The sequence below is a fragment of the Poecilia formosa genome, unplaced genomic scaffold, assembly GCF_000485575.1.
Source record: "Poecilia formosa unplaced genomic scaffold, Poecilia_formosa-5.1.2 Scaffold1, whole genome shotgun sequence".
In the NCBI taxonomy this organism is placed as follows: domain Eukaryota; kingdom Metazoa; phylum Chordata; class Actinopteri; order Cyprinodontiformes; family Poeciliidae; genus Poecilia; species Poecilia formosa.
Genome location: NW_006799940.1, coordinates 3,979,046 through 4,005,158, shown reverse-complemented (window position 1 = coordinate 4,005,158; position 26,113 = coordinate 3,979,046). Strand labels below are relative to the sequence as shown.

General features: G+C 38.2%; 1 protein-coding gene across 1 annotated transcript in view; it reads right to left on the bottom strand.

Annotated features, from left to right (window-relative positions):
* Window positions 1-708: 708 nt before the first annotated feature.
* The window catches only part of lpgat1 (lysophosphatidylglycerol acyltransferase 1), a 49,142-nt gene continuing 23,737 nt past the window's right edge, over window positions 709-26,113 (bottom strand). Inside the window, exons 5-8 of the mRNA XM_007545855.2 lie at window positions 23,888-24,167; window positions 15,818-15,944; window positions 2,819-2,925; window positions 709-1,822 (exon numbers count right to left, since the gene is read on the bottom strand). Coding sequence (XP_007545917.1) covers window positions 1,671-1,822; window positions 2,819-2,925; window positions 15,818-15,944; window positions 23,888-24,167 — 666 coding nt within the window. The 3' untranslated portion in view covers window positions 709-1,670. The remainder of the gene's footprint in view (window positions 1,823-2,818; window positions 2,926-15,817; window positions 15,945-23,887; window positions 24,168-26,113) is intronic.

Sequence of the window (26,113 nt, the reverse complement as noted above, 5' to 3'; positions counted from 1 at the left end):
ACGGACAAAACGTGTCATGCTTCGCACCACAAAGACCACAAAGGTCTGTTACACACTGACAAAAGAAATCTTGAACTTCCCCCAAGACTTTTGAGAAAATATTCTATGAACCTGAGACAAAAGAAATCTAACCTTTGGGAAGATGTGCGTCTTCTTACACATGATTCAAACCTGGTAGCATTTTGGAAAACAAGCTGTCAAATACGACTTTACATAATTAATTTGAACAGCTAAATTTGGTTCGTTCATCACCACATCTTTAACACACTTGAGATAAACCCACCTCTAAATGACTCCAAAAAAAAAAAAAGAAAAGTGTGGCCTAGTCAAAGCCTGGACTGATGATATGATATGATCTCAAATATGCAACGCATGCTGGAAAATTATCCGACGTGGCTGAGATGAAAAATGAAAAATCTCCAAATGAAAATGGACCAAAACAACATTTGATGGCTGATATTAAGTTTCACATTAATAAATTAAATAGTTGTTTGTTTGTTTGTTTGTTTGTACTGGGGTTATCTTTGTCTGATATCAAGTTTTTTTTTGATGATCTGGAACATAAGCGACAAAATAAAAATAAAAAACTGAAAATAAAAAAGGCCTAAAAGGGGTAAAATACTTTTCACAGCGCTGTACATCTTAGATGACCAGTCTGCTCATCTTTTCCTACTTTTTCCATAGTTAAATTTTCAGCTTTTTTTTTTCTTTTAACATTTTTTTTATTCATTTTAAAATAAATGTTTTGGTAAGTCCCGTCTTCTTTCATCTAGCGACGAATCACAGCCACAATCCCTTTAGATTCTGAGCAGAAGTAGAAACATAATCCCACTTTTTTCAGCAAGCTCTGCCACATTATTAGACACAAGGACAGAAACAGTCCTGATGATTTAAAAACAACATACCCCACCCCCCCAAAATAAAGACAACAAATACAATGGCGGTCGTTGAGAAGATATGCGGGTTAAAAGGAAGAAATTAAAAATAAATTAAACGATTGACAGCTACCATTTCGAAGTCTTTCCTGGGGCGGGGAGCAGTTAGGGCAGTATGGATCCTTAGTGCAATGAAGGCTGCGTCGCCTCAACATTTAAACAGCCACCCGCCCTGCAACGTGTAGCCAGCTGAATCATCGGCGGGCTCAAAGAGAGGTCCAGTGGGGGGCGTCTTCGGCGACTCTCGCGAGGAAGAAGAGTGAGGGCGTTTAGCTTCTAGTCGAACGGACATGTCCAGACGTACTGCATACTCTGAAAAACTACAACGGCTGAAGCCTCGGAGAGGGGGGAGCGAGTCCGGTCCTGAGCCTCGTTTCGTCGCCTTCCACTAAAAGTCATGTAAGTGTCTACATGTATGAGAACGTGTAAACATTAAAATGTGAACGGTGAGGGGAGCGAGTGTGTGGCGTTGGGTCTGTGTGCGAGTTGCCTATCCGTGTGACCGTTGTCGTATTTTATGGACTTTTGAAATCTGTGTTCATGACTTAGTTTGTTTTCCTCGAGTCCTGTCAGGTCTCTCCAATGCTGCAGATGTACATTCATCCATCGTAGAAGAAAGGAGGCGAAGGGAACAGGGAGGGGGTTAAAGTGTGACGTCGGGTCACACACACACATGGCGACTGATCCTGAGGCTTTTCCAGTGGTCCGATAAAGACTCCCGGCTCGTCCGCGCGCTCAAAATAAACAGCAGTAGAGGTACTGGAGGACGTTGTACCACATGTAGCCGGAGGCGAAAGCAAACGACTGGACCATGCACAGCCACACGGGGTCGAGGGTCATCTGCCGGGAAGCTGCCTCCTTCTGGCCATCTGGAGGAGGGAATGATCCTGGAGGGGGAGGGAGAAATCATTTGACTCTGAAATGTAATTTTTATGCTTTATGTTAATCTCGTCGAGGTGATGCACTACAAAAACAAAGTCTAACCAAGTATGTGGAAATTTGTAGTGGAAATATCCCAGTACACTTGAAATAAGACAAAACTAACTTTTCAAAAAGAAATAGAAGCTTGTTTTAAGCCAATAATTCCTTAAGATTGCTGAAAAAATACTTGCTATAAGTATCATAATAAATTTGCTAGTAAAACAAGACGTTTTTCCCACATTATAAGTAAGAATAATGAAGCTTATTATTAATATAACGCATTATAAGTTGGGTGAAATCTCTTGCTCCACCGGCAGATTATTTCACTTATAACTAGTATTTTCTCGTCAATATTAAGGAATTATTGACTCAAAACAATCTCCGATTTCTTGCAAAAACAATATTTGCACATTCATGTTTTTTGGGGGTAATTTTTAACACTTCCATACACAAGTAAAAAAAGAACATACATTGCTGAAAACAAACAAAAAAAAAGTGAAAGGACAAACTAAGAGATAAATATTTAACTTCCTGTCAAGGCCAAGAACACAAAGTGTAGATGGAAGCATAAGTGTATTTATCTTCTACCATCACTTTTTAATATTCATACTCTATTATCAAAATCAAAACAGTTGGGTGTGTCGACAAACCCTTACTCATATTTAAACCCTATAGCATTTGATTAGCAGGTGATTTTGATACTTTTTTAATTTAAAGAGTGCAAACACAGCTTGTAACTCCTCACAACAATTATTCCACACCTGAATCCCTCCAATTGAAGAACAATTATTTTTAATATTTGTCCTGACCTTCAGTTTTTTAAACAATTTTCTGACTTGTAAGTTACTAAGACATTTAGACTAGAAACTAGACCAAAAATGCAAAAGGTTTAGTGTTTTTTCAGTGTAGTTTTAAGTAACTTTGCAGCAGAATAATGATACATTTTAGCTGGACAAACATACCTGTGTTGTAGAAGTGAGCCAACAACTCTTCTTTCTCCACAAACCTCTGATACAGCCAGTCAGTCAGGGCCTCTGCCTCCATAGGAACCTCTTTTATTGGGTACATCCTGAAACAGAACAGGGAGATGGAAAAGACATAATTTAAAAAAGAAAAAGAAAAAGGATTTCTGTGTAGATTGGAGTCCCAGACCTGCAGAGAAAAAGATGAAGGCATTTCCCATATAACAGCAGCTTGGGCTGAAATTTAAAATCTCATACAATTTATTTTTCCTCACTTTCTTTTCTAAAAGAAAGAAATTACAAATGATAGAAAATATTTTCAAGACCGGGCTTTTATTTCAATCTTCCCTTCTGTGTCATACGATAGAGTATTACGGCTATGCTATGAGAATTTTTGTTTATTTACAAGAATGTTTTCATATTATTAGCAGAATAAAGACACAGTTTTTCTATTTAGTTTCTTAAAATTTATTATTATTATTTAAATACAATAAAAAAAACTTTATTTGTGTTATGATCTAATGCAAGCAACTTAGTCCATGGCTCCTTCTTTGATTTTGCACAATTGTTTCAAAGTCCTAATTTTATGCTGATTTGTTAAAAGATTAAGTATTTCGATTAAGTTTTATCTGTAAAACTTATACTAAAGTATAACTTCACAAAATGCTCAACATTCCTCATTTTACTCATCATTCTGAACCATGAAAAACCAAGAAATGCATTATTAGGGGGGAGAGATTTTTCCATAAAAATGAAAGCTTAAAAAATAAAATAAGATAATTAAATTGATAAAAATCGATTTATCGCCTAGCCGTAACAGCAGGAATCTGAGTGTAAACACAAAACTGAAGTTTTTACAGCAACTAAAGTTCAGAGGCAAACATTCATAAATTTGATTCTGACTCGGCCTGAATTTTTAAAGCACATTTATTGAAATTACTTTGAAAAATAACCTTTATTTAAATAAAAAATGTCACATTTACCCAGTCCTCACTTTCAGGTAATTTTACACCATTAGAGTTCAACAGGTTGTCCTTTAAATTACCCACTAAAATCTGGTGTTTTTAACCCAAACTCGGCCGCACCCCGAGTCATAAAACAAGCAGGAACATAAACTCTGCTGCATTTAGCAGCAAAAAACTCACCAGTTCTGTAGAAAGAAACATTCAGAAACTATTTATTAAAGCCTGAAACTCAAACAATGCATGCTAAAACCGCTCCCTAACAGAGTGTTTCACCTCATGCTGGTGTCCGTTACAGCTGTCTCTGTGTTTGCTGATTTTCTTTTTTTTCTCTTTCTGTGGATTCATTAGCTGGCAGCCTCAGTGGAGTACCACAGAGAGGCAGAAGTGCTGAGGGGAGCCCCCGACAGCAGACAGACTCATGGAGCTCCACTAAATGACTCACAAGGGAGTGGGAGGACCGAGTCAGAAAAAAAAAAAAACGACAAACATCTAACTGCTAAAGTTCAGTCAGTTCAGCCATCAAGAAAGTGAGAAGTCAGTCGCAATTCAGCGAGAAGCTGCACTTTAAAAAGCCTCAGTGATTCGGCTTCGTATGTGGAGGCTGGAAAGTTCTCAGCATTTCCTAAATGCAGACGAGAACAGTGAAGAGGAGCCAAGAGCGGGGACAAGTAGAGGTACGAACACACCATTATCAGCAGTTACGCTCTGCGGTAAACATTTGGTCGACGGAAAATAAAAAATATTTCATCAGCTCATAACTAAAATGTCTGTTTATTTTCCATCCAGGGGGAAAAAATGGTTAAAAACTACTGAATGTTGAGCCTCTTTACAGGTGAGAAATTTAGGGATATTGTGTAAATAAAGCAGAAATATTTCAGAAGCTGTCATTAACTAAATGGATTCAATATACTATAAAAAAAATTACCAAAAAAAAAAAAATCCTTGTATGTTTGTTGTAGGAAATAAAAGTCCAGACTTCAAAATAAAGTAATAATAATAATGTTTGCAAATAAATAGCCAGGAAAAAAAGCATGATTTTCTTCACTCATTTATGATTCAACCAGGATTATTAAACTTATTAAAACCCGAGTAATAAGTTGTAAGTAATGCCTCTTTAGTTTTAATTTTGCAATTATTCCTCACTTTGATAAGCGATAAAAAGAAAGTAAATTTAGAAATCTCTAATCACAGTAATGTCACAATTCTGAGGGGAAAAAAAAATTGAACTATATATTGAAAATATTGTTTGGTTTTCAACAATTAATACAAAATTACTACAACTTATTTTATTCATCTAGAAAAACAAACATTCAAATATATATTTTTCCCTTCCACAGAATGTTTTCCAAAAAAAAAAAAAAAAAAAACTTATTTTATTCATCTAGAAAAACAAACATTCAAATATATATTTTTCCCTTCCACAGAATGTTTTCCAAAAAAAAAAAAAAAAAAACAACCTACATATCAGCTATCAATAATATGAAATAACATTATGATTGATCCCAGGAAAACAAGAGATGCTAAATGGAAAAGGTCACTTTCAGGTGCCGTCATGGAGCTGCTGCCGGTGAAATCTCGTCTCCTCCCACTAGGGGTCTCTACTGGGCTGCGTTTGCACACAAAGCAGCTCCTGGTCACCTTCAAACAGAGGTTACAATCTCCTCCCTCAGATAAGCACTTCTCCCTCTGCACTCAACGTTTCCTGTCCACATAATGCCCACCATGAAGGTAGAGGGAACCCGTTTGGTCTTTTACATGATCATGGGACTTAGAATGTTGTTTTAAACATGGCAGACATGAGTTTCATGGTCTGCTGTCACAGGCAGTGGCTAGGACATGAAACACTGATTGTTTAAAAGTGTTAATGTCTAATTCTTTAATAAAGCTGTAATTTTAATCAGCCGTGCATAGGCCTGTCACAATAATCAATAAGTCAATTAATCGCATGATAAATTAAAACAAACTCAATTATTTACCATTTATCTCTTTTCTTCTCTCTTTCTACCAAAAAACCGGATGCTAAAAGTCTTCAGTTTGGTGCTTTGGTCTCAATTACCCCCCATTTTTTTTGAAGGACAATTTGTTTACAAAGACTTCATTTTATTTGTCGTTTTGTTAAAATGTTAAATGTTCATCAAAATTTAAAGTTTACAGATCTTTTAGAATGTTCTCTTGCATTATTATTTTTGTCATTACCATTTTATTACTTAAAAATGTTCCCAAAACAACAATGTTATTGTGTATATTTGTCGTCCAGCAAAATGTAACGTGACAGGATTAGTAGTGCGTGTTCTTCACTTAAACTCAGTTTTGGGCCGTCTTTCCTAGAGAGTAAAAACATACAAAGTAAATATCTTCTCCAATCAGTAGAGAGCTGATTAATTAATGAACCTACAAAATAAATTACTCTCATAATCATCGTTTCTTTTATGTTTAAGTCACACTAATGTATTAAGCATTATTGCTTTTATGTAACATTGACTAAGCAGGCGTATCTGGGGGATTTCTGTACAGTAATTCGTTTTTTAATGGACAAAAGCACTTACTACACAGCAGCTACCTATAAGGTGGCAAGTCTGAACAAGATCCCAGCGATGTAGAGCAAATTCCCAGAATGTGTGAAATGCCAGTGAACATTCAGGAAGAAATCTTACCCAATTCTGTGAAAGACTTTTTCTTTTTTTCTTTTTTTTTTTAGACGAAATGGTTTCAGAACAACAGTGTTGTCAAACTTGATAGTGTGATTAGAGGTAAAAAAGGAAATCCGATTCTCAAAGCTATCAGGTGTCGTTCAGGTCAATCACGTTCCAGAGGAACCACTCACACAGATTGCTTGTCAAAATCCTTGGAAAAGAGGAAAAATGCGTTCACTCAATACACTCTGATCGATGAAGCACAAACACCTTTTGCTTTCTTGATGATAAATTAAATCGACGCATAAATCCATACTACTTCTCGTAAAGAGCCAAACCCGAAGGGGTTAACCGAGTTCTTTCATTACATCCACGTAGTAAAATGAACGAGTGAATGTGATTAATTATCCAATGCAAAACGGGTAAACCTAGAAAGAGCCTCACACCTTCCTAGAGGCTCCGAGCTCGGAGACGTAAGCCGATAGCAAGGGGAGAAACAAAAGCCGGCCCTGGCCACTTATTAGCCGCGTTGGAGCGTTTATGGGCTTGGGTAGCAGGTGGCTGCCGCGGCGCTTTCCTGCAGCTGAAATATTCATGCAGAAATCAGATTCGTCTGCGGCCCGGAGCAGCTGCACAAGCTGTTTTAGCAGCTGAGGTCTGAAGGAGGGCCTCCACCGATTCGGGTCCAAAAGAAACAGCAACGCACTTTGATAGAGAGAGGGCGAGCGCTAATCTGCCGCTTTCACTGGATCATCAGCCGGCTTTGTTTTGAGAAGAGCCACTGTGGCCACATCTGCAGAAACGCCAGCGGATGAAAATTAGCAGGCGAGGGGGGAAAGTTGAAGGGCTTCAGAAAACACCTGATCTACAAATATGTCATCCACTAGTCATTTATTTAGGCAGCCGCTTATTTTCTAAGCCGTTTCTTCCAGTAAACTCAAGGCGAGGAATGTTATGAACCTCAGCCTTCTTATAATTAAAGAACCACCAGTAAAATTAAAAGCTCTTTTGTTACCTTGCAAAAGGAGTCATACACTTTAAACTTTTCCACATCGTTTATGTTACAACAACAAACTTCAATGTAACTTAACGGGATTCTTATGTAGATCAATAGAAAGTGGTGCAAACAATCATGAAATGGCAGGAAAATGAGGTGCAACTTCCCAGAGATTTATAGTGTTCTGAAAAGTGTGGCATGCACACGTATGCAATAGGAGTGAAACTTTAACGAGTTCATTTCGATTAACATTGATTTTGACGTGTCAGTTTTGACAAATTAAAAGTGATGCGTTAAAATTGTTTAATAAATTAATGAATTTTGTAAAAATGCACACAAAAGTCCTGAGCCGGAAACTTTCTGTTACGTTTCTGACGCTTGTAAAATAAATATTTTTGACTTGAACCGTAAAATGACGGTTGAAAAAACCCCCCGCTTCCTTTGGTTCACTGGGGATTAATTTTTGCTTCAAAAAAACAATATGATGGGCTGTGTACAGATTGTGCTAAAAGGAATTAGCCTATTAGCACTAAAGTAAGTTCCAAGAACGATCAGTGGCTCATTTGAAAACTGAAACATTTGAAAACTGACTGGGTATAGTATAGCAAAGCTTTGCACCAATCTAATGGTTGAATAACCTTAATAACAGATTTCAAGTCAAAAATATTTCAAGCTTTTAAAAAACTTGACCTACCAATTACAGTTTTGGCCAATTGAGATTTTTTTTTTTGCTCTGAAAAGTTGCTAAATATAGCAACAAAGTCACTATGTTGGCAACTGTGGGGTGTCTATTTTTAAACGTTCACATGCAAACGTGACCTGGTGGTCTGTCAGTCAGCTCTCTCTCTCATAGCAGAATAAAATGAGACGGTGGTTGATTTTCAGACTTTTGCAGAAGTGTCCAAAATTAAGAAACTGGATTTCTTAACCCTAAAATTGTTAAGAAATCACGAAGGCAACCGATTGCCTTCGTGAGCAGTTCTTTCAAATATTTCTGAAAAGAGGAAACTTGCTGGGACTGGAAAAACTAACATACCTTAACAGGGCTGAACAGCAGCTTTGAGAAACTAAATATCATAGGAACTGAAGTCAGGGTTTATTAATGCAGGGATCTGTGTCTTGACTTTACAACTTCTACAGCTCTGGAAAAAACTAATTTCTCTGATTTTACTTTTTATAGGTATATGTTTGAGTAAAATGAACATTGTTTTTTTGTTTTTATTCTATGAACTACTGACGGCATGTATCTGAAATTCCAAGCAAAAATTTTGTATTTATTAGCAGAAAATGAGAAATGGTCAAAATAACAAAAAAGATGCAGTTCTTTTAGACCTCGAATAACACAAAGAAAACAATTTCATATTCATTTAGAAACAACACTAATATTTTAACTCACTACAGTGGTCTCTTAATTATTTTCCAGAGCTGTATTTATCATTTTCATTTTCTCTGTCTTAATCCTAAGGGTTTTGTATAGTTGTATATTTTTGGATTCAAGTTTTAAAATTCAATAAAAACATGTATTAAAAAAATCTGAATATGCATGATTGATTTGAGTGTCATATATGGAGAGACAAATTAGCAGTACTTATGCGAATACTCTATTGGATGCTCCTACATAAAAACCCCATTGATTAATGTACAGCATCACGATTGATGCAAGACGCCAAGTTAAGCCGACTGAAGATTTGCCAGCCGGGCCCCAAACAAAGATCCCCTCAGAGCAACAGAAACACCGCTGTAAGGAACCCGAAGATGCTGGTGTTTGTGTTTGCAGGGTACAGTAGTGATGACGGCGGTGGAGGTGTGTTGGCGTTCGGCCACGGCTGCGCTCTCGGCTCCACTCTAACCCACTTGGCACTGGCCTGCTTGGTAACCTGACGCCCAAAGACAAGACAGCTGAGGGGAGCTGGAGTTTCTGCTGTCAGGAAACTTCAGCGTCAGGCTTTCACCACGTGACGACCTGCGCTACACGCAAACGATTAATTACATCCTGACATGCGAAGCCTCAGATAATTGCTGCAGGAGTTGCTGAAGAGTTAACAACTGAATAGAAAATGTTAAATTGCGCAACATGTTGTATAATTTAATTAATGGCTGAAACAAACAATTAATCGGATTAATCGCAAAGAACCAGTTACTGAAATACTAATATAGTAAATTGATTAATTGTAAAAAAAAAAGTCATTTGCTGAAACAAAAAAAAAAAATTCAGAGCAGTAATTACGCTGAAATACATGTTGCATTTAAGATGAGAGCATCTTTATCTGCAAATATGTTCATAATTTTAGTTTCCCCAGGTTCAAATAGAAATGCTATGTTATTGCATTTAAGGCAATATAATGTTTATTTGCTTATTTTAAAAAGGATTCAAATTGTTTGCGTCGTTTTATGCATTTCCAATATTGAATAAAAAAGGCTTAAGTGGTTAAATGAAAAGTATGGAGAGTGTGCCAATTTTTTTTATCCGATTAATCATCAGAATAATCAATAGAATAATTGATTATTAAAGTAATAAGCTGCTAGTTCCTCTTTTAGCAGTCTAGTTGGAAAGTTGACCATACCAACTCGGCCTTTCATGGACCATTTAGCTTCTGTGCAGCTCTTGAGATTTTGTTTCCACTCTAAACTTCCCAAGGAAGCTAATTAAACTTGACTTTGGCTGTAAAAGTCTGCTTTCTACACAGGGCTGTTTGGAGTGATGCCAGTCATTGTTTTGGTGACTCCATTAGGCCCAAATCTCTGGTGGGGAAAACCTTCAAAAACAAACAAACAAGAGAGCCGCTTTCAAACAGTGCCTGAGCTTTTATGCATCATTCAGAAACAGTCACAGAGTTTCCTTAATAGAGGTCCCAAAGAACTTGATGTGGAGACCAAGAACCTTTAGCAGCAGTCAGACAGAGGCTGAGGAGCAGCTGACGTTCGATCAGTAAGAGCTCCATTTGGTCGCTATCAGCGTTTCCTCCATGTCGAGACTCTCTGTTCCAGGAAGCGGCTTGGCGCAGAGCGACAGGCGTCACCCAAACGTAAAGAGATGGAAAACTCCTCAAGTCGAAGGAGCAACGTTTAATCACGAAGCAGAAATAAACTCAAAGATATTTAACATGTCCATTTTTGCTATGAAATCTTGCATTTTACTTTTTTATTTTATTTTATTTTTTTCATTTTTTTATTAATTTATTTTATTTTTTGGAAATTCATTTTATTATCCTTTGTCACTTAAATTTATTAAGCTAAAAGTTATTTTGTAATCAATTATTCTGACGATTAATCGGATAAAAATAGAGATTACATTCTGCAAATTTTTTATACAACTACGTAAGCTTTTATGCAAGATTAGAAATGTGTTAAAAATAACAATAAGCAAATCATTTATTTACTTTTTTAAATGAGAATAAACAGCAATAACAGCATTTCCTTGGTGTAATCATTTGCAGCATCTTCTAATATCTGCATTTGAAAATTTCAGTCCTTTCTGCTCAACTTATCAAAATAGTGTAGGGTGGACATGCCGATTACTTTATAATAATCACCAGTTAATAATTGGATAGCAAAATGTAGCAATTATTTCAATAATGAATTCATCATGATTAATCAAATTAATTGTTTCAGCCTTAAGGAGAAAGTTTGATTATTAGCTTATTGGTATGAACTTATTTTATTTGCTATAATAATAATAATATACTGACTCTACTTTAATAATCTTTTCCTCTGGTTCCCACCTCTCTGTAATCCTAGTTTTAAAGTTTCGATGAACATCTGTAAAGAGGAGAACGATGACAGTGACCAGAATTTAATTTCCTTTCACCGGTCTACCATGAGTCAGCACGATGTTACAAAAACTCTCACGTTCCCACTGAGATTACACCTCTCGGTGTATGCTTAAAAACGAACAGAAGATCATGGATATGGTGGTAACGCTGAATTATCTTATCTTCAGTCTGCGTAAAATTAAGCGGCCTGAAACGTGATGTGGAGCAGCAAACGTATTTTGTCCCCACTTTTATCTTCATGTCTACGTGGCTTGAGCCAACTTCCCCCCCACCCATCCCTCATGGTGCCCATATACCTCCGTTATCAGAGCAGGAGGCAGGTTGAAGGGGGCAATAAAAGCTTCGTTACCAGTGGATCTGGACTGTATGGGTGGATAATCACACAGATGTCAGCAAATAGCCCGACGTATGAGTGTTCATGGTCAAGGTCAGCGAAAGAGGAAGTTAATATGGTTCCTGATCAAGAGAATATTTGGACAAACATCTACAGACTGATGTATTCTGAATCAGAGTGAGGCTCTAAAACACATAAGCAGCATTAATTATTCTGCACTTTTAATTGTATTTCTTATTTAACCCTTCAAGGTCTAAGTTTCAAATCTCTGCCTGGATATTTTTGCTTTTTTTTTTTTAAATTGTACAAAGTTCTTTAAATGTGCTGTGAGTAAATATTTTCCATTAAGCCCGATAAGGTTTAATGGAACCACTGTGATTGGGAAATTGAGTTTTTCGACGTTAGTAGAATATCTACAAAGTTTCGCCCACATTTATAATTGAGACGCAGCTATTCCCGTTTCTTTAGGCCCGTTTCTTTAGGTAGTATTAATGCTACTTTTTCATCAATTCTGTGACATTTTAAGCCATTTTAGAATCATTAGCTGTGAAAAACAGGAGACTTTAGATAAAAATCAGGTGATTTCTGTCAGCAAACTAAAGTTAGGTCATCACAGGATCTTCATTAATGTTTATTTAAGTTCAATAAATGTTAATAAACTTAAACATACGTCTCATCAGACAGTAAAGCAGCCTTTTCAGTCCCAGCGACTGAACTGGAAGAAATGGTAACAACAATTGAGCTACGCCGAGTCTTACTGGGAAATATGCCAAAGCCTTTAAGGTGAGCTTTCCTCTCTACTGATTAAATATACCAATGGTTGGATTTTCCCAAAATTTTCATTATGAATGATCCTACTACAAGATTAATTTATTCTAATGCTTTTTACTCTCTACCCCAGTGTACCAATAAATGTTAAGTGTATTAAATCTAGAAAATGTGCATTTCAAATGAATGCTTTAGCTTTATTAATGCTACTTTTTCATCAATTCTGTGAATGAGCTTTAGTTTTAGCACATTTTCCTATGGTGAGTTAAACCCAATACATTTTTGATCCTTGGGAAAAAGTGTCATACTCCAAAGACACTAATTACAACTGTGTGCACAAAATGAAGGATTTAATCCTGAGCTTGTCTGGGTTATTAATTAGCTAAGCTGGAGTAGAAAAAAGGTGAAGACAGTCAAACTATTTTGTAATTGGAGACATTTCTTTCTTTTGGTATGTAACAAATCAGAATTTGTTGCTGCAAACTTATCAAGCTTTGTGTTCAACAGCCACCATGTGATGACCAGGCAGTCAGACTCCATAAATCAAACTTCATATATTTCTAAACATCAGCTTTAAGAAAACCAAACACCAGCAAAGAGAAAGAAGAAGAGATGGTGCATTTAAAGGAAAACGGATTTTAGCGTATTTAACACCCACTTCTGCCCTCGTTCGGCCTCTGTACTCCCACCTAGCTTTCCCATCTGCCATTCACAGAGGGCTTATGATGCTGCAATCTGGGAGGCTGAGATTATACGGAAAGAGAGAGGACAGGGGGGACAGCAATGGGAGGGTGGGGCTGATGGGAGGGGAGGAAGAGGAGGAGGAAGGCGGATTTGAAAAAGTGAAGAGCCCTTGATGTGGATTCATCCAGAATATTACTCAATACTCATGAACAGATGCAGCCTATAGAGCCTACAGATGATAACACAGCAGAGGACGGACGGCCTCTATGAAGGCTGGCCGACACTGAAACTAGCAGGGAGATGATGTTGGATTTCAGACACACATGCATTAAAATGTCTTGTCCTGCTTTTCAGCGTCGCCTGCTGAAGAGGACAATGAAAAGACGGACAGCGAGGACACGTAAACAACAGAAATGGCTGCAAAGACGGGAGAAAAACACGCAACAAATATGAGCTTCTGTCTTAATGAATTACTAAAATGGTGAGAAGCCATTCAGAAATGTGTGCTCCCACTAATAAGCATAACTATCATCTCATGTTTATGATGTAAATACAGGCTGAGAATAAATCAATTCCACTAAAAAGCATAGCAATAAATTAACAATATACAAGTTATATGTTACTTTAGAGCATTAAAAATGCAGACAAACTTCAAAAGTAAGCCTGTATTAATTTATTGGGACTAAAATACATTAATTTCAATTAATTAACGCACATTTTTTTTAATACTTGAATTTTCTTCTTTCTATGCAGAAGTTCCGATCTGGAAATTTTGTGTTGCGTTTCTGGTAAATCTGATGAACACGTCGTATCTGCAAACAAAGAAATGGACAACAAGGCCGTTTCTTTTGGCCCGCTAGGGGTTAATTTTTGCTTCGACCAACGATCTGGTGGGATGCTGGAAAAGACTGTTGCTGTATTCAAGTTGTGCCAAAAGGAGCGAAGCTATTCAAGACTAAAATAGCATCTTAATGCAGAACATGTTGCAGCAGCACAGATGTTTCCAACATTGATGTCAAGAACCCATATTTCTAAAGAAGCATTTTTTTCAAATAAGTTACATGATCTCGGATTCCAGGTATATCTGAAAGAACTTTTCCCCAATCTGATTGTTGAATAAACTAAATAATAGAATAAAAAAAAGATATGCTAGATGCTGAGCTTTTGTGGATATTTTATAAATTATTTTTGCAGCAAAATACAACTGTACATATTTGAAAAGCAGAAGTAGAGCCTCCTGCACAACCAACATGAATACAGAAAGTGGTTTCTGGATGATAAGTCAACAACAAAACATCTTTTCCAGCAGTCACTGTACAGAGCATACAGCTGTAAAACCCGCTAACCAAATTCCTGGAGCTCAGTTGGGGTTGCTAGGTAACAGGTTGTTATTTGCTGGGGTTGCAGCCTTGAAAATGTAATTGTCACATTTAAACTTAGTGGCAAAAGCAAACAAAATTACAGTATGTAATTAGATATTTTTTGTGTTGCAAGCACTTGGACTTGTTTTTAGAAGTAGTGGAAACCCAAATGGAAATACAAACATTTTCAAAATATGAATGTCCACTTTAAAAAAAAATTGTAATGTGGTAAAATCCTGCTTGACCCGAAAATCAGACAAAAATTCAAAATCGGTGCATCTCTGCAGCTTTTAAAACGCGATTTGTAGATAAAACTTTCCCTCTACAGCTGAACAACAGAAAAGCCCATTTGTTTTTCATGTTAATTTCTTTTTGTTTTCACATGGATAAAAAATGTAGAGTGTGCTGTGATGTTCATGCTCTGATTTCCAAAAGGATTATAAGGAAAACCAAATCGAAGACGAGATGCTCTTGTCGTAGAATCTATCCTTAAATGACACGGCAGAAGCAAAGCCATGGGGCGGCACAGCGGTCTAACTGCCTCTGCTATCATCTCCACCACCACAGTGAATCACATTGCTCCCTCCCCCCCCAACCCTCACTGTGCTTCCTTGATCAGCAGCCACATTAATCCTCTTGTTGACTCTGCACCTGAACCAGCGTGGGTCTAACTTCTCAGCGATCAGCACCGTCTACACGCCTGGAGCGCTCCCCGTCCGTCCCGGAGTAGAAACCTGCTGACTCAGCTGATCGTATCGATGGCTGATTAGAGCGACCTGTAAAAAAGGGAGGAGCTAAAGCTGCTCTCATTACAGATTTAATGAGTCCTTTGGTTTGTTGCCCGAGTGGACAGAGAATCCTCTAGAGAAATTCGAGCCTGGCTTCATAAATCACCTTTTCTCCTTTGGTCCCATCGCCGCCCAGACAGAGAAGCACAAACACACACACACACACACACACCCACATATCAGGGAAGGTCATGACAACTTCAACCTGATGATCTTTGATCTTTTCTGATCCAGCCGGCAAAGAAAACACACAAAGGTCAACTTTCCCCTCAAACCGTGACCAAAAAAAAAATAAAAAATTTAATCAGGGCCAACCATCACTGAGGTCTCAGGTGGATAACAGAGGAGAATCTGTGGGGCAAGGAGAACGGGACAGCACGGAGGAAAAACTGCATCACTTCGCACAAGAGCAAAGATATTTTTAGCCGCTGGATACAAGGTGGTGACTGTATGCGAGGATGTTGCATATTTTACATTCTGTCATGAGACAACGTGTTTTTTTAGCAAGATAAACTGCACCAGAAGCAAATGAAAGCCTCCTTACTTCATTGTATATGTTATGACAGATTTTTGCATATTTGCAGCAGTTTATTTGCATATCCAAGCATAGTTATGGTCTTTTCTCACAGAGTGACAAAGTGATGAATTGTTGGACAAGAACCACTGAGAAAAGTGAGAATGTAATCAGGATCTTACCTGTAATGTACATGTGTGACTGTAGGAGGCCTGTAGCCAAAGATCCACGTCTGGATGTCCATCGGTCTCGCTTTGGGGTACGCTATGGTCACATCTATAACCCACTGCAGGCCTTTACTTTTATTAACTGTCATGAAAGAAGGGAAAAATATGGGATTTGTGAAGATAAATAGCAAAAGCTTATTCAAAATTCACATACTGTTCAAACAGTGAACTGAATTTTAGTTCCAGACTTGCGCTTCTCAGTCTGTTTTTATATGGTCACGTTTAAAATCTAAACACAAAATTTCACTATAAATTTTGGAGAGACAATTCAGTGGTCATCAGGATTTACATATGGAGCCTGTACAAATCCCTGACCGACAAGACAAGGGAAAAAGGGACGGACACCCAATGTAACAATTAGGGCTGTAGTGATACAATAATCTCACGATGCGATGCACAATATTCTGCTCACGATACAATATATATTGTGATATTCAGCAAATGATACAATTCAATACACTTTTGCGATTTTCTGAAAGATTTTAGAGGACAGAATGATTTTGGTGACATTTTGACTGTTATAGAGTTGGACTGAATTAATGTAACTGAAAACTGATTAAAAGCACCAACTACACAATACCTGGCTCTGGATGGACATGGTCACAGACTTAAAGTCGACAGCTGGACAAAATGAATCAAAGAAGTGGTGAGAAAACATGTTTCTTTTAATTGAAACAGTACAAACTGTAGCTTATATGCTTTGTAAAGTAAATAAAGTGCACCAAGTATCCTGCTCTGAATAGTTTGATACTTTTTTAACCTTGACACTTAACATCTGAAGCAATCACTCTAAGCCTGATGACCTAATCACTCTCCTGGTAAAGCAAGCAGTGAGTGAGCAAGGTGACAGTTGGATGTTACAATACTTGCGGATGAATATAAAATTTTTTTCTAGGAAAGAAAATATCAATATATATTGCAAAATCAATATTATTACACAGCCCTAGTAACAATGGAGGAAGAAGAATTGGTTGACCTGAGGAAGAACTGGCACAAGTATGGGTGGACGGGCCAATTGGTAGAGGTACATTAGGTCTAAAGATGGATGGAGATGATTGTACATCTAGGGACAAACTGGTAAATATTGGATTTACCAATATCTGTCCAAAGAGCCACTAATTCATCTACTACTTCATCTTCTAATGGATGAACAAAGAAATACTTGCTTAAAATGGAAAGCTAACTGATGAACTAGAAGCATAGTTGGATTGACAAATGACAGAAAGATGAACAGATTAATAGAAAACAAGTATGATAGAGAATAAAATCCGGAAAATACAAATATAGCTGACACCAGACATTTATACATACACCAGAGAAATTTCCCTACAACTTTTCTTACCGTCTAAATTTAAATCAGACCAAACTTATCTTATTTTAGGTTAGTTGAATTACCTAAATTCTTCATCTTCAAAGTCAGAGGTTTACATACAGAAAGATTACTCTCTCCACAAACAATGAGGGTGATGTCACTTTAACTGACTCATTTGACTTCATTCACCTGTACATGTATCTTAAGGCCACACTTGGCACACACTGCTTTCTTGTTTGACAAAATAAAGTCATAAGAAATCAGTCACGATAACTGGAAGAGAAACGCTCCTTAGGAACAATTTCCATGTGCTTGGAGATGCCGCATTCAACTGTTCGAACAAGTTAAAACAAGTTTAGACATGCACAACCATCATACCACTCAGGAAGGATGTGGCTTCTGTGTCCCAGAAATGAAAGTGTTTTGGTCCAAAATGTGCAAACCAACTCCAGAAAAAAAGCCAAAGAAGATGACAGGACAAAGTCATGATCGACAGTCAAACTGTCCTTCAAGGACCTTCATTTTTGGAGACATGTCCTGTTGTCTGATGGCCATAATGACCATAGTTACATTTGAAGGAAAAAGTGAGACGGTTGCCAGGAACACCATCCCAACTGTTAAGTTTGACGGAGTCAGCATCATGTTGTGGGGTTGTTTTCTGCAGGAGGAACTGATGCATTTCATAAAATAGATGTCATCATGAGGGAAGAACATCATGTAAAACTAATGAAGCCCCATCTAAAGACCAGGCAGGAAGCTAAAGCTTTGGTGAAAATGAGTCTTACACATGGACAGTAACCCTAAGCATCCAGCTAAAGTGGATATAAAGTAGGTTAAAATGAACAAATGTTAATGTTTTTGTGTGGCTGTCGCAAATCTCTGATCTCAATCCTATGGAGAAGTTGTAGGAAAATCTGTGAAGGATATGAGGGAGTGAAGTGACCTGCAAACCCGGCTGAGTTACACCAGTTCTGGACAAAAACTCCAGCAAACTATTGTGAAACGCTTGTGGAAAATATCCAAAACGTTTGAGCCAAGTCATACAGTTCAAAGGCAACGCTACCAAATGCCGAGAATACATCTGGCTTTGAGGACATGAATAAATAAATCTGACATATTTCATTCACTATTTAGACATTAAGCAAATAGAAATAAATTTAGTAGTTCAAACTGACCTAAAACGAGAGAAGCTTAATCTGATTTAACTTCAGACAGTGAGAAAGATCGTAAACTTCTGTAATTTTACACACACATTTTTCCTTATTTCACAGTCATTCAGACCTGAATAATACTTTAAATGAAATTTCAGACGTGTCGTTAAACTGTGTCATTAAAATAAAAATAAAAAAATGCAATGAGGCTGAAAGGTTAGTGACGGCTGGTGGGGGTAGGGAGAGCGTGTTGTGTTTAAATGTGGGAATTTCTGCAGGGATACTTGGCTGGGTCAGTTCTGTAGCAACACATTTAGGTAAATTAGTTGTTGTACAACAAGATCGGCTCATCTCAGCTTTATTATACATCTCGCTTAGAGCAAAACTACTCAATTTGTTATGAAATATCTTGAAATCCTGATTGAACACAAAGTTCAGAAGAGCAGCAAGATGAGTCACTTCTGGAGAATAATGATGGGGAAATCTTCAACCAAGACGAAGACCTCATTCCACTCTCAACATGTTAAAGAATAGCCTCTTTTATGGACACATAGAGGGACTTTGACACAATCTTAAAGAAAAAGAAGCTAAATAACTTCCTGAAGTTTCTGTTCATGTCGGTGATAAATGTGGAATATGTTAGCAGTGCTGAGTAACTTTTCTTTCATAATGCAATAGATTATGTCACATTAGGTGGTTTGCCCTGCCTCACTGTTCTTTAGAGTATGTATTAGTGAGTCTGAGTGGAGGTAATTAAGTGCACTGGTGTTTTGTTGCATAAAATCGGAGCTTGTTGGGACACCTTTGGTACCGACAGAGGCAGATTTTGTGGGCGGGACATTTTTGTTCGGGTTAAGAGACATAATCGCTGCATCTGTAATCAGGTTGGTCAGAGGGAAAGAGAGAAATCTGTAGAAGGTTATTTTTTTGTCAAAAAATGTTCAAGCTGAAAATATTTTTAACAATAAAACACTTTGGAAAAGTGGGTTTTGTCCACTATGTTCTTTTTTTTTCATCATATTCCATCCGACACCAGGTGTCTTTTGGTTCAAATGATTTTACAAAGGAGCTTAATTTTGCAATTTTTGTTTATTCAGATAAATTTCCAGCAGCAAAAGAGCGCATGTTAGGAGAGAATGTTACCGTGCAACAATATCTGACACGATGAGGTTTTATTTTGTCAAACTGATTCGCACAAAATCAGGGACTGGAGCAAAGTCAATACTTCCTAAGAGACAAATTTTCATCAACTTGCAATAAACAACTGAATTTGACTGTAATGCATTATATTTGGGATTGAACTCGTCGTTTGAAATTGGATCCAAATCTGGCCGTATGATGGGTTTATACTGAAATCAACTATCTGCTGAAACCAAATCAAGACAGAATTGGATTTACTCTTACCTCTAATTTGGCCAGTTTATAAGACATAAATTACAATTTACAATGTACAAACCCCATATGAATTTAAGGCAGAAATTTTGACTGCAATAAGGTTTCATATATGGAACCTGTAGAAATGGACAGATGGACATGAGTTAGACAGCTATACCGCTTCGTAACAAAGGTGACAAAAAGGCTATTCGCACCCTGCAGGCAAAAGTGTCCCAAATTCAACTTTTTTTTTTTGCTGAAATGTGACCTATATCAGATTTATGATGGACTGAACAGCACAAATCAGATTTATTTATTTTTTTTCAGATCACTCATGATGCATTACGTCTGACTTTTATATCCATGTGTGCAACAAACTCAAAATTTTCCTTGGTAATAAAAGTCTTGCTCCAAACAATAAACACATAAACCCTCATACACACAGGATGGGCATGCAGAAGGTTTCAGGGCTCTAGATCGTTCAGTCTTGAGATTGTTTTAAATATTATGAAGTGACTGATCACGTAAAAGAAGACAAAAATGTATGTTTAAAGGTCCAACACCTAAACGAATCCCAACCTCCAAACTGCCTGTAGGCTTGAACTAAACGCTATTTTCCTCTCAAGCTGACAAGTCTGCATTTGCTTGTCAAATGCAAAAACAGCCAACAGCAGCAGCAGCAGCAGCAGCCTTCGTCAGCACAGACGCGTCTGAAACGAGCCTGATGTGAAGCGGCGGTGCTTATTTGACTGCCTTGGTTGGAGTCAAAGAGTCGGCTGCCGTTAATGTGTAGCAAGCACTTCCCAATCAAAGCACACTGGCTTCTTTGTGCAAGGGAAATGTGTGACAAAAGAGGAGCTCAATTTCACAACCGACTGGATGTGTTACATCAGACTCCGTAAGAAGATGTAGAAGGAGAAATATTGCCAAAAAGTAACAATTTCAACACTTTGAGCAGAGTACAACCTGAACAGGAGAGGTTGAAAACCACGACAACAAAGAGCCGCATGTTCATGCCACGCCAAACGGACCAGGAAAGACACCTTATTGTTTATAACTGTCCAACCGTCTAGGTCATTGTTCTGAATACTATAAACAGAGCTGGAGCTTTCTGTAGTCAAAACACATTTACTGACCACTCAACATCTTTGATTTTATTTGTTTAAAATCTAAAGGGTCCCCCACACAAAACATTTAACCTGCAAATCCATTTCACTTGAGCAGAGTTGGGTAGTAACTACATTTACTTGAGTAACTCTTTGTAAAGAATGTACTTCTTATTTTCATTCATTTTTCATTTTTTAAAATGCCAAAATCTCCACATCATTTTACATTTTGGTCCACCTGATGATGTCATTTTCTCATATAAAATAATTGCTGATTTGATCCATTACTCAGTCCGTGAGTAGTCTTTTTGCCAAATGCTTTTTAACTCTTACTTTCTTTTGCTCAAGTAAAAATATGTCACTCTACCCACTGCTGAAGTTGAGATGTTTTGCAAAAGACAAAAAGTGGAGAATGTGGAAAGTTCATGGGTATGAATGCTTCGTAAAGTCTGTGTAACTTCATTCTGACATGAGGGAAGATGATAGCGTTGTGACAGTTTGTTTACATGCTTGTGAACGCAGCCCTCTTGTTAATTAGTGTCCATGGATTCAGCCTAACCAAGTTTCACAGTTTGACTGCTGCCTCTAATTAGGACCTCGAAGGCTTACTTTCCCTTTAACCTTCGTTTTCAGATGCGTTCTCTGGAGCGAAGCCCGACCTTCGACAAACGCACACCTATGTTTATTTAACTTGCGATCCCGCAGAGAGGAGCCAGGGGAGTAACAAGCACTCTGATTGGCTGTGCAGATAAGAGACTTGAACGGCATTGCGGGTATTGAAACACCAGCAGATCTCCTTCCAAAAGCAGAAGAACGGAGCCCTGAGCCAAGGTTTCCTGGTGGCTTCCAAGAAATGACAAACAACACTGTGAAAGCAACGGTCACGCTCTTTGAAATGACATCGAACTGGGCCTGCCCTCCTGTAAATAGAGGAAGGAACCCCGGTGACAGATATGTGGCTCTATCAGGCCATTCGGCCGACCAATTACAACACTTTAAGCTCAACTTAACTGGACACAGAGTTTATGCCAGACTCTCACGGAGCTCCACTCCCACACTTGAAAGGTTCCCATCTTCAACCTTTGCTCATCTGTGACTGCAAACATAGTTTTATAATCACACGTCGACCTTATTGGCAGGGCCTCTCTGCAGAACGTGACCCCTGTGCATTATATCCGTACTGAGCAGAGCATTTAGCTTGGATGACATTGCGTGGCTGAAGCGGAGCGGCACGCACATTTACATCAAATCCTATTTTCTCCAAGTGGCCCCATTTGTCTCTGAGTGAGTCAGCAAGCTCAGGGCACCTCTGCAGAGCATCAGGGAGGGTCAGAGTGAGGCAGAGCAGCGACTTTGATCAGACGCACTCTCACACGTTGAGGACAGAGCAGCGAGGGGCACAGCGCGCTTCTGGGAATGAGTGTTTTCTTGCCCTCGGTTCTAACATGTATAGTGAGCTAAATCCAAGCGGAAGGACAAGCCCCCATGCAGCCGCTTCTTCTTCTTCTTCTTCTGAGCTGCTGTACCAGAGACGGACACATGAAGGAAGAACTGGGATGAGATCTGGAAGCAAAATACTGAAAGCACCATGATGTGTAATAGGGTTCGACTATTTATTCACAGTATATTGACCAATTAGTTGAGTAAATTGGAATTACAAAAATAAATTTACTTAAAAAAAACACGCCCATTTAAATCAACAACCTGATGTTACTACTGGTGAAAAAAATTAAAGAGACGACATGAAGTGGTAGGAGGCTGATGCCGCGGTGTGTTTTTTTAATGAATTATTGTATAAACAGACTTATTCGAATGTGATTTTAGGTGAGTTTCTTATTTAATGGAAACACCGCAATTGCAAAATTGTGTATTTTCAACATAAACGGAACATTGAGAACGTTTTACGCAGATTTGTAGTGGAAACGCAGCTATTGATGAGTCTACAGTTAATTTAAACATGTACGTACACAGACTTCAACAAAATCTCAATAAGCTCTCGGAACGCGTGTGATTTATTTAAAAGTTTTAAAAGTTCTTTAAACTTCGCCACAATTGTCTCCCTCTTGATAATCCTGTTTGTCCACAAATGTTCTCCAGCAAACCTCCAAAGCCTTTAATGACCTACTGCTTTCATTTAGACATGAATTACACACAAGTGGACTCATTTCACTACTTCTCTCCAAAGTATGAGTCTCATGACAAATAATAGCTACTTTGTGTTGGTCTTTAACATAAAATCTATTTGTATTGGAAAAATGCAAGCTTTTTGATTGTCAAAAAAATAATAAAAAATATTTCTGTGAGGTTTCTGTTTTAGTGCGAATGGCAAGAAACCCCTTCTTTTTCTTGGAAGGACAGTCTGTCCTGCAGAGGGACAAACAGACGGCATGTAGGACAGGGAGCTGCGTTAGCAAAACCAAAGAAATCTAAGCCACGTTCTCAATGAGGTTTCTCCAATTCACTACTAGCAACAACTCAAAACAGTATCTTTAAAACTTTTACTAAACAGAACAACTTCAAAAAGGCAGAAACAGAACCTGTTGATCCAAACTGTACCAAGGAAAGTCAGATGACTATCATTAAACCATTTCTTGTTAATTGCTATGTTATCTTCCTGCTCTCTGGTTGTATTTAGGGCTGGTCTCTTGGCACAAAAAAAAAAGGAAAAAAAAGTAACTCTCTTGCAAATCACCGCTGGGGTTTTTCAGGAACATTGATGCAATTTCTAGCAGCTGAGTCCATGCCACCTCTCTCCTCTCCTGGCAATCTTTGCAACTAGTCGCCTCTCATTTAAAAGCAGAGCTCCCAGAAAACAGCGAAACAATGAAGGAGGGGGGTTTAATGCTGCATGCGTCTTCCTGCGGCCCTGCAGCAGACATTAAACAACATTTGATTGAAAACGACAGAGCCCTATATGCAGGGAGAAGTTCAGGATAAAAAAAATATTCCCCCCCCCCCGCTCAAAAAAATCTCCAGGAACAGAACTGAACCGCTGCATTTATTTCAACTGCTTGGAAAAACATATTCAAAGAGGAAATTAACTGTTGGGGGGGGGAAAAAAATATTTGTATATTCCCATTACCTGTTTGGTTGCGGGTCCCGGAGTCGCTGCCCACGCTTCCGTTCTCCTGCTGAGCCGACAGGGTTTTCAGGATAACGTGGGTGGCCCCCAGGCGAGGCAGCGTGACATGGGTCAGGTGAGGGAGAGAGTTTTTCTTTGCAAACAACTGGCTGGTTTCTCGCCTCTTCCTGAGGAAGCCGCCCTCAGGGAAGAGCACTATCCACTTCCTGTCGCGGCTGTGGTAGTATTTTTCTAGATGCTCCTTCAAGTAGACCAGCTGCTTGTCTCTGTGAGCTTTACCCTGATGGAAAAACAAAAATTAAAAAAATGTGTAGAGCGTTAACAACGAGAGTTTAATCACACGGCAGCATGTTCTGTTAAAGCTCTACAGCTTTAGCGCTAAAAAAAGTTATTGGAGAAAAAAAAAAAAGAGAGAATGAGGGAGAGGAAACGGAAACTGCTGCATACACATATTTCAAAATAAAAGCAGAAAGAAGTCGATAAACAAAAGTTGAACACAGATGTTGAAAGTTTATAAAACAGGCAAGTAAATTAACACTTTGGAATTTATTGGGAAAAGTTAATTTAGGGAAAGCCAAGTGTGCTAAACCATTTCCAAGTTAGCAAAAGTGCTAAACAAAAAAAAAAGAGCTCTGCTGTTGGCAGATTTGCAAAAAATGATCTCACCACTGACTATATCGAATCTCAAGTGTCACTGCAGTGTCTGTGTGTGCAATATCACAATCGCAAAGCCTTGTTCGGACGCCACTTTCGGTTGTATATTGTATTTCAGGAGCCATGCAAACTAAATCTGCTTGTCAATTATGTATTTGGGTTTTTGGATGGACTTTCTCTGCCCTCGATGGCCAAAGCAGATGTTCACTTTATGAGGCCAATGAAAAGAAGGAAAAGAGCCTTGAAAATGAACCAATGTCATCATAGCGATATCCAACAAGAGTTTTATGTGCAGAAGGCACAGATTTAATCGAGAGAGCTAAAGGTTGGGCGGACAAACAGAGGGATGATTTGGAGGGATGGATGGAGACAGACTGTAATAACCCTGTGTGGGCAGTTTGGGTCAAAATCTTATAATTTAAGTAGATTGTATTCCTGTCGAAGCGGAATCAGCAAAAAGAAACACAAACATTGCTTAGCTGTCATGCCACGTCCGAAATGGATGCAAATCATGACGACCATGACAACGATAAGTGCATTAGCAAGGATGGGACGAGGAGCAGCAGCATTGATTTTTAGTTAGCCACGGTCAAACACCATTTTAAACGTATTAGCTCAGCCGTGCAGCTCTGCGTGTTTTAAGTGTGCACATTTGTTTGCCAGTGCAGCTGTAATGTAACACAACACAACTACTGCACTACCAGAGTTAGGGAGTGAAATGACAATTCATTTATCCGAAAGGAAAACCTGTGAACATGTAGCAGACAAGTACGTGGAAGTTTAACACTTCGTTAAAGATACGTTGCAGTTTGCTCTGCAGACAAAACACTGTTTCCTCTTCAGCAAATGCAAAGGTTGTGATGGGACTAATTTATCAGCCGGTCTGCTCTGATTTTAGGCCAACTGTCTCTGAAGTGTACAAACAGTTCAGCGTTTTTTGGCTGAGCTGCTACATGCTTTAATCAGTTTACTTAACATTTAGCTGAGCTAAAACCAACACAGGACAGTCCCAGAAGATTTTCCACTGAGCACGATTATAGAGTGGGGAAAAAATAAACTAAAACAAAAGGAGCTGGTTCCATTTGACCTATTTGAAGAAAGGAGTTAAAATGAATTTTAATTTAAAAAAATCTCATTTTTTTAAGTGATACAAACTGTTTACTATAACCCAGTTTATTGGTTTGCTACACTTTTCACTCACTTACATAAATTTGGGTATTCAGAAATTCTGCCAGGTGGCAAAAACAAACAAAAAGGAGCAGCATCCACTACTTTTATTGCTATAACTCAGTTTTGATTTTGCAGTAAGAAACCTGTGTGAAACCAGCAAATATTGTTATACTTGGAGATGCGGCCATTTCTGTTCCGACATAGTGGTTCCCATTTAGATTTTTATACTTTTTTGTTTTTCTCAACACAATGACTGTAGCAAAGTGAGCTGCCGTTTCTTTGATACACATCGCAGCTTTGATTTGAAGTGTGTCCATAAAGGTCTACCTTCAATTTTATTAAACTCAAAGTACAGTCATATGGAAAAGTAGCTGCTTCCTTGTAGATCAACTCTGTTTTTGC